Below are 8,905 nucleotides of genomic sequence, written 5' to 3' on the forward strand. Positions count from 1 at the left end.
TTTAAATGAACTGCGTAGCCGCGATTTCTGGTAACTCCCAACCCATATTTCCAGATTTATACATCTATATACAGATATAGATATAGTCCAACGTGACGCCCATTCTGTGCGCACCGTTTGGAACCATCCGGGGCTCCCGCGATCCGCCACTGCTGCGGCCCGTTGACGTCTACGGAGTTGACGTCACTCTCTCTTTCTAGGGCTCTGGCTCGTGCTTCTTCTTCTTCTTCTTCTTCCGCTTCCGGCGGCTTCCGGTTGTGCTGCGAGCTCCCGTGACCAACATGCACATTTGTAGCGTTTGCAGCGAGAAGACGCCAAAGTACAAGTGTCCAGCATGCCGGACGAGATAGTAAGTAAGGTTATTTATCGCTGTATGCTTTGGCAGGCTCCGGGAGGGGTGAGGGGGGTGGTTGGGGGTTTATTAAACGGGGCGGTTGCGCAGCCAGAATTTACTTTTCACCCGTTCGCAAGTTTCCTAGCGGTGCTAGGAAAGCAGATAGGCGCGCGTCTGAAAAGGAGATTGAAAGGAGAGGCGCGCGTGCTACCCGCGGCACGTGCTACTGTCTCGCGTCGTTGCCCTTAGCACCCGTCGGCACGTGGTTGTTGTCGCGAGCGAACCCCTGTTTCGCTGTTTTGGTTTTTACCCGCCACGTGTTACGGCAAACACGTGGGCCAGGAAGTGCAGGGTCGCGTTAAGATAATTAAAGTCCGAGTTTGCCACGACATAGGACGACTCTTTAAAACGTGTGGTGGTGCTCGACTCGTGTTTTTAATGACACGACTTAACTTGGGCCTTAAATCCTGTTCGGTTATCATGGCTGGAATAATCCAACACTGAATCTGCTGTAACATTTTTCTTTATTGAACAAAACAGAAAGGGGCACGAGGGGAGTGGAAAACAATAAAGACATACAATGACAGAAGTGTAAAAGCAAAGGAGCATTGTTTTACAGAAACAAATTAACAATCGACATTCAAATATTCACACAGCTGCAATACATTTACCAGCCTTAGTATTGTCTTTTGAATGCATAATACTTTCTAACTATGTTGAAAGGTCATTTTTGAAAATAGGAAAGAAAGGACTACAGTTACTACATTTACATATGTGAATATAGAATTTAGCAAATATAAAGATACCATTTATCATCAGATATGTGTCATCCTCCTCCTTCGTGTAATCGAAAGTCCCAAAAAGAGTGTCTTTAAAGGAGATAAAGACAAGGAGACCTGACCAGAGTTCTGCTGTACAGAAGCGTGTCCAACACAAGTGTACAGCTGTTTCAGGAGTGGCCTCACTAGAAGAACAGCTGGTGCCGATGTCCCTTTTAAATCTGGAAGAGAGAAAACATATGACCGGGTATCTGTCTGTGAATGTTCTCATTCATCCAGGTCATGGTCATTCAAAGGAGTTGAATCAAGTGCAGCTGGACTTGGTATGTATCCGTGAAGACGTTTCACCTCTCATCCAAGAGGCTTCCTCAGTTCGTGCCTTTCTGACTAGCTTGGTCTAGTCAGAAAGGCCCGAACTGAGGAAGCCTCTTGGATGAGAGGCGAAACGTCTTCACGGATACATACCAAGTCCAGTTGCACTTGATTCAACTCCTTTGGATATGACCGGGTAGTATTTATGCAACAATTACATGATACATCTCTCACCTTATTCGTTAAAAGATACTTGTATGGTAAGGACCAAACACTGCTATCAACAATACCGCACCAATGTGAGACCACATAAGGTGCAGTGACGTTATCTTGTTGAAAACACGAGCTCATTCTTTGGTGGTTGTGATGACTGGCTGAAAAACATATTTCCCCCACATTTGTTTCGCGAGGATCAAAAGCTGGAACAACGGAGGTCGAGAAAGAAATCCATCTTAACAGCACAGTCCCACCTGAAGGAACGGCATCGAACCCAGTAGAGAATTCTTCTGCCGTTACAGGAACGGGATAAACTGAGAGGAAACCAGAATAGTTATATAACTGACCATCTGGTTGAAGTAACTGAGCAGCCTGTATAATTTTATTCTTGAACCACTTTTCAAAGAAAATGGATTTATTTTTGTGGGTAATGTTCCCGTTGTTCCAGATAAAATACTTGTGGGGTGAGACGTTTTGTTTGCGGATGTGAGACCAGCAGAGAAGCGTCTGTCTGTGAAATTTGGGACAGTTTGACGGGGATCTTTGAGATGTCATAGCTGCAGACTAATAAAAACCTCAAGCAGCCTATTTTAGAAAATATGTAGGAGGGCATAACATTCCAGGTGGAGTTGGGATTGTTTGGAAAATGCCTCAGCCAGTTTGTTTTGAATGTGTTGTTTAACGTTGCGAAATCAAGAAAATCTAGGTCACCGTGTTCAAAAGTATTCATTAATACAGATTTTACAATGAAGTGGACCCTTTTTCCTCCATGCAAAGTCCAATAACGTTCTATCAGTCTTTTAAGAGTAGGAACATCAGCACATAGTAGAGAGAGAGCTGCATAAGTAAGCCTGGACAGCGAACCTGCTGTCATTTCGAGAGGGAACGGTGCAGAATTACGGTTGGGCTATTTCTTGTTGACTCCTCAAAGAGGGATGCAGTTGGGTTTATTGATTATTATGTTTTACTGTGATCCCAGGGTGAATTCAGATGCACTTACTTTCAAAAGAAGACATTCTCAATTAAGGCACGACTTGTTGCAGGTCACGAAACCTCATTTTGGTACTATAGAGTTTACAGTGTGATGGCTGCAGAGTGTATACATGACACTAAAGATGAATAAATTAATTCAATTTGTTTTTTGTTTCTGTGCAGTTGTTCACTAGTCTGTTACAAGAAGCATAAAGGTAAGTTGGTTTCATATCCAGACAACAAAGGACCCATATTTGTGTGTGATTATCAACTTCCATGATAGATACTTTGTAGATCATAAATTATTGAATTGGTTTGGTTGAAATATTTCAACAGTATGTCAAAGACGGACCAATACTTTATCTAGATAATGTTTTTATCATTCTGACACTCATCCCCTTTTATCTATTTCACAGATACTTGTGCACCAGTGAAGGAGCCAGCGCCACCTTGTGTTGAGGAGACAGCATCCTCCACTGGTACGTCACTACAAGGCCTTTGTGACTAAAAGAGTTCAACTTTTTGTCATTAGATGAGTGAATATTTGCCTCGACAACTAAGGATTCAGTTTCGCAATGAGTTATTGTTTGTAAAATCTGGCCGGAGCAGTTTCATAGCACTTCTCAAGTGGTTTGAATCCTCGATGTCATTTCATACGTAGCAAAGAAGTCCACATTTACAAGTTGGTAAGACATTTAACATGATTATGATTTTGAATGCAGGACTAATCATGGCTAGTTGACTGGCTGACTACCACTGACTTTTTATCTCTGACCTACACCTGAAATACATTGCTCTTTTTTCCATACACTAAGTGCATCACTAAATTTAAGGCTACACAGGAGTCAGTATTCTGACTTGAGTGTAGAAATCGGAGTTTGAACAGTTTCTGGTGGTGTTTCGGGAAGATGGAGTAAGGGTTGAGAATCATCAGTAAACGCATCAAGATGTTTTGGTACTCTGTGAGGACGTCTGACTTTTCTTTCTATACAGAACCGTGGAACACCGAGGACCTGCTGGATGAAGATGACTGTGTAGACACGGTGTCGTCACAGAGGCTCCAGCTGTTAGGTATAACTCCAGCACTCTGTTTTGTTTATCTACACCCGTTTGCAGCTGTAATAGCGGCATAACAGGAAGTGGAATCAGTTCATCTGGACACAGCGTTCATTGAGAGACACACATTTCATCGCTCATCTAATGCCCCTTTTCCACTACACGGTACCGGCTCAACTCGACTCGACTTTTTCCTTTTGCAGTACCGGAAAGTACCGGCAGTTTGGTAGCTTTTACCATGTTTCTGGTACCACCTTTGTCGAGGTTCCCAAAAAACTGGAGCGGGCACCAGAATCAATGCAGACCAGCTACACTGAGGGGGTTCTGTTACGGTAATGGAAAACGACACTCTGCGAGTCGAGTCGAACCGGTACCGTGTAGTGGAAAAGGGGCATAAGTGACCTCTTCAGTCTCAACTGACTGCAGGTATCCCCACCCTTATAAACAATACAGTGATAACGACCGAAACCAACGACCAGTTTCATATGCAAATTGCCGTGAGCATTAACTAGAGTTTCGGTGGCCATGTGTACTATTCACAGAGGATTGTAAAATGGTGACAGATGTACTCTTAGCCCCCCCCCCGGTTCAGGGATGTTGTTCCCTCTTCACATAGATGGCCTCTTTGACTCCCCGTTCAAACCAGCGTTCCTCCCTATCAAGGATGTGCACATCCTCATCCTTGAAAGAGTGGCCACTGGCCTGTAGATGGTGTAGACTGTGGAGTCCTGGTCTGTAGCTGGTGTAGACTGTGGAGTCCTGACCTGGTGGTGGTGTAGACTGTGGAGTCCTGATCTGTAGATGGTGTAGACTGGGGAGTCCTGGTCTGTAGCTGGTGTAGACTGTGGAGTCCTGGCCTGACGTGTTAGCTCTCCTGTGTTGTGTCTTCCTCTTGGCCAGTGTGTGTTTAGTTTCCCCAATGTATAAGTCACGGCAATCCTCCTGGCACTTAACAGGGTACACTATATTGTTCTGTTTGTGCCGGGGGACCCGATCCTTGGGGTGGACCAATTTCTGGCACAGCGTGTTTTGGGGTTTGAAAGCAACTGAGACGCGGTGTTTGGAAAATACACATCTCAACTGTTCCAACACTCCCGCCACATACAGAATCACCACTGGTTTACGCTTAGGCAGCTGTTGTCCGTCTCCTCTCTTCGATTGGCTGGTGCACTGTTTGGACGTCTTCCTGGTTTTGACAAACTCCCAGCTAGGATAACCACACTTAACCAGGGTCTGTTTAATGTGGGGTTTCTCCCCTTCCCCGGCCGCTGTGACGGTGAGGACGTTGTCAGCTCGGTGGTGCAGCATCCTGATGACTCCTAGTTTGTGCTCCAGTGGATGATGAGAGTCAAACCTTAAGTACTGATCAGTATGTGTTGGTTTACGGTAAACATCAACAATCAAATGTCCCCCATCACCAATTGTAATTTAACAGGATAAGAAGTCTAACCTGCCATTTGTCTCACCCTCCCTGGTGAACTTGATGTGGTTGTCCACAGAGTTAATGTGGTTGATAAAATTTGCTACATCCTGAGATTTAACTTTAACCCAGGTGTCGTCCACAAATCTGAACCAATGGCTAGATGGTGTCCCTGGATAGGACATCAGAGCCCTCTTTTCCACTTCCTCCATGTACAAGTTGGCCACCACAGGTGAGCCCGGGGAACCCATAGCACACCCATGCTTCTGCTATAAGTACTGCCCCCTGTATGTGAAGTACGTGGACTGAGGACACAGCTTCAGGAGCAGACACACTTGGTCAGTGTTAAGGGTGGTCCTACTGCTAAGGGTGGGGTTGTTTTGTAATTTCATACGGACTACCTCCACTGCTTCATCAACAGAAACGCACGTGAAGAGAGACTTAACATCATAAGAGACCATTGTTTCATCCTCCTCCATAATGATGCCCCCCCCCCCTTATCCACAAAATACAGTGTTCTGAATGTGATGTTCATTACTGCCTACCAACATGTTAAGAGTCGGATGCCACAAATTTAAGAGATGTTGTCGGTCACTGAGTTAATCATACCACAATAGGCCGTAATGGCACATCCTGTTTATGTATTTTAGGTAAACCATACAGACTAGGTGTAGTGTCCCCTGGGTATCTGTGGTACAATATTCTGTCAACCGCATTGTCCTGTTCTAGCTGCTTCAGACAACCGGTCACCTTCTTCTTGTAACCACTGCCTGGATCTCGCTAATGTTCACATCTATATGCATATGAAACTGATCGTTGGTTTCGGTCGCTGTGCCACTGTGTTGTTTATAAGGGTGGGGGTACCTGCAGTCACTGTATTGTTTATAAGGGTGGGGGTACCCACAGTCACTGTATTGTTTATAAGGGTGGGGGTACCTGCAGTCAGCTGAGACTGAAGGGGTCACTTAGATGAGTGATGAAACGTCTCTCTCGATCAACGGTGTGTCCAGATGAACTGATTCACCTTTCTGTGGTTTTACCTGGATTATTGAGCAGCATCAAGACATGATAGCAGCAGTACATATTCTTCTGCCCTTGCACTTCACCACTTGGACGTCCCATATTTTCAGGGATCAGGGACACTGTCATTTCACTTCATGTACTTGCTTACATGAATGTATTCATCCGTTATCCAAACCGCTCATCCTGCTCTCAGGGTCGCGGGAATGCTGGAGCCTTATCCCAGCTGTCATTAGGCGGCAGGTGGGGAGACACCCTGGACAGGCCGCCAGGCCATCACAGCGCCGACATACATTCACACCTAGGGACAATTTAGTACGGCTGATTCAGCTGACCTACATGTCTTTGGACTGCGGGAGGAAACCGGAGCCCCCCGGAGGAAACCCACGCAGACACGGGGAGAACATGCAAACTCCACACAGAGGACGACCCGCCAAGGTTGGACTACCCCGGGGCTCGAACCCAGGACCTAATTGCTGTGAGGCGACAGCGCTAACCACTGCGCCACCGTGCCGTCCGCTGCGCACATGAAATGAAACGAAATATTGTCTCCCCCAGCCCACAGCGGTGCAACACATAGCCAAAAACTACAAGAACACACGTATCCAAACTAACACACATATCCAAGCGAACAGCATATATCCAAAATAAACACACACACAAAAAAATCGCTGTCCAAGGGAACGAATGCCAGCCGGGACGACTGTGGGAACTGCCGGTCTGCATGGGCTAGCAGTTAGCTTAGCCTGCCCAGCTTCCGCATCCCGTCAGACCGCCCTCGGCGTTTCCTCTGCGGGCGCAGCTCTGGGGCAGGGCCGTGGTCCTTGGGCCCACCGGTCGCAGCAGACCCGGCTCCCCCAGCTGATTCAACGCCAGCCCTCCCAGCCACACACCCACGACCCACTTCCCCGCACTCCACACCGCACCAAAAACACCACGGTGGACGCCAGGCGAGGCCGCTCACAGACCGCCCTCGGTGTTATCGGAACTGCCGGTCTGCGTGGGCTAGCAGTTAGCTTAGCCTACCCTGCGTCCACATCCCGCCAGACCGCCCTCGGTGTTATCGGAATTGCCGGTCTGCATGGGCTAGCAGTTAGCTTAGCCTGCCCCGCTTCCCTATCCCGCCAGACTGCCCTCGGTGTTATCGGAACTGCCGGTCTGCATGGGCTAGCAGTTAGCTTAGCCTGCCCTGCGTCCACATCCCGCCAGACTGCCCTCGGTGTTATCGGAACTGCCGGTCTGCATGGGCTAGCAGTTAGCTTAGCCTGCCCCGTTTCCCTATCCCGCCAGACCGCACTCGGTGTTATCGGAACTGCCGGTCTGCATGGGCTAGCAGTTAGCTTAGTCTGCCCCGCTTCCCTATCCCGCCAGACCGCCCTCGGTGTTATCGGAACTGCCGGTCTGCACGGGCTAGCAGTTAGCCTAGCCCGCCCCGCTTCCGCATCCCGCCAGACCGCCCTCGGTGTTACCTCCTCAGGCGCAGCTCCGGGCAGGGCCGTGGTCCCTGGGGTCGCAGGACGCAGCAGACCAGACTCTCCCAGCCGATCCAGCGCCAGCTCGCCCAGCCGTCAGACGAAGACGAAACACGGACGGCACTGGGGTGAAGTCACCGAAAACGTGAATCCGCGCCGCCATCTTCCCACACCGGAAGCGGAAGTGTTTTTGAAAGACTATTGAAAGAATAGTTGTTTTACTTAAACATTTCTGAGAGTCTTCGAGTGGTTAAGAGCTCAAAGTTTAGGGGTTACATGTTTGTCTGTCTCCCTGTCCGCAGGAGAATCGGAGGGACTGCGGGAGCTTCTTCGTAACCCCCACCTCCGACAGCTAATACGCGCCATTGAGAGCGCCGACAGCAAGGAGGACGCCATGAGGACGGCCATGCAGGAGCCGCTGTTTGTCGAATTTTCGGATCAGTGTTTGCAGATTGTTGACAACGACGGGAACTAAAGTCGGGGGGCACAGGGGATTTAGAGACGCGTCACCGGTTATTTTCTTGCCCGGTGCGGGATTCGATACGGGGTGCACTGCACCACAAGGTGACGTCACTAACCGCTCGGCTAAAGGCTCAGACCCGTTAGCTAGGGGCTAACGTGTCTTGTTAGTAGTTTACGGAAGTGCGTGAATTTGACTAGATTCCCTTTTATTTTTTTACAGTACAGCACCTTTTTATGTGTCGCCATAATCTACCAAACACCCAAGCACGCTGTGTACTTAGCTAGCTAGTTTCAATGGCCTCTGTTAATCTTAATGACCCGCCTTTCACCTTTTTTTTATGCTCTGCGAGTGTTCAAATAAAAATGATGAAACCTTCTGACTAAAGCCTGGGCTCTGACTAAAACCTGGGGTCCCGACTAAAACCTGGGCTCTGGATCCTCCGGCTGTCTGGTAAGCTTAACACAGCCCACTGTTATAAAGTAAGGCCACATCACAACACTGGCGAAGCTTAGTTGCAACATCCGGTACACACACACACAAGCTCTCTGATTCATCGACTGTTGATTTATCTGGTCACGCCAAAACCTTTAATGATCCTACGAGAAATTAACATTTTGTGGCACAACAGCAGAAAATCCTTACAATACTGCACCGAACAAGAAAAAGCTCTTATTTCATTCATTTACCAACAGAAACCAACCGCGAAATCTGCGGGTCAGAAGACTTCTAGCAACGTTTGCCCACGAATTTTCTGGAGCAGTGGCGCCCCCAGAAATGTTTCATGGGGGGGGGGGGGCAAATGGGGCCACTGAAAATCTTGGGGTGGCACACCAAAACCAAAAGCCATGACTGAATTTCGGG

General features: G+C 48.0%; 1 protein-coding gene across 1 annotated transcript; it reads left to right on the top strand.

Annotated features, from left to right (window-relative positions):
- The first annotated feature begins 241 nt into the window (after positions 1–241).
- Positions 242–8,417, top strand: znhit3 (zinc finger, HIT-type containing 3). The gene is made up of 5 exons (XM_056285206.1): positions 242–349; positions 2,797–2,828; positions 3,030–3,092; positions 3,607–3,684; positions 7,884–8,417. The coding sequence occupies exons 1-5, from the start codon at positions 282–284 to the stop codon at positions 8,054–8,056; spliced, it is 414 nt and encodes a 137-aa protein (XP_056141181.1). The 5' UTR covers positions 242–281; the 3' UTR covers positions 8,057–8,417.
- The last annotated feature ends 488 nt before the right edge of the window (positions 8,418–8,905 follow it).

The sequence above is a fragment of the Lampris incognitus genome, chromosome 8, assembly GCF_029633865.1.
Source record: "Lampris incognitus isolate fLamInc1 chromosome 8, fLamInc1.hap2, whole genome shotgun sequence".
NCBI classification, from domain to species: Eukaryota; Metazoa; Chordata; class Actinopteri; order Lampriformes; family Lampridae; genus Lampris; species Lampris incognitus.

Excerpts from the sequence above, each read along its gene's own strand:
- znhit3 (XM_056285206.1), top strand. The coding sequence starts at position 282 with ATGCACATTTGTAGCGTTTGCAGCGAGAAGACGCCAAAGTACAAGTGT. Across the intron at positions 2,829-3,029 it reads CTGTTACAAGAAGCATAAAG|ATACTTGTGCACCAGTGAAG; the intron begins GTAAGTTGGTTT and ends TCTATTTCACAG. Across the intron at positions 3,093-3,606 it reads GGAGACAGCATCCTCCACTG|AACCGTGGAACACCGAGGAC; the intron begins GTACGTCACTAC and ends CTTTCTATACAG.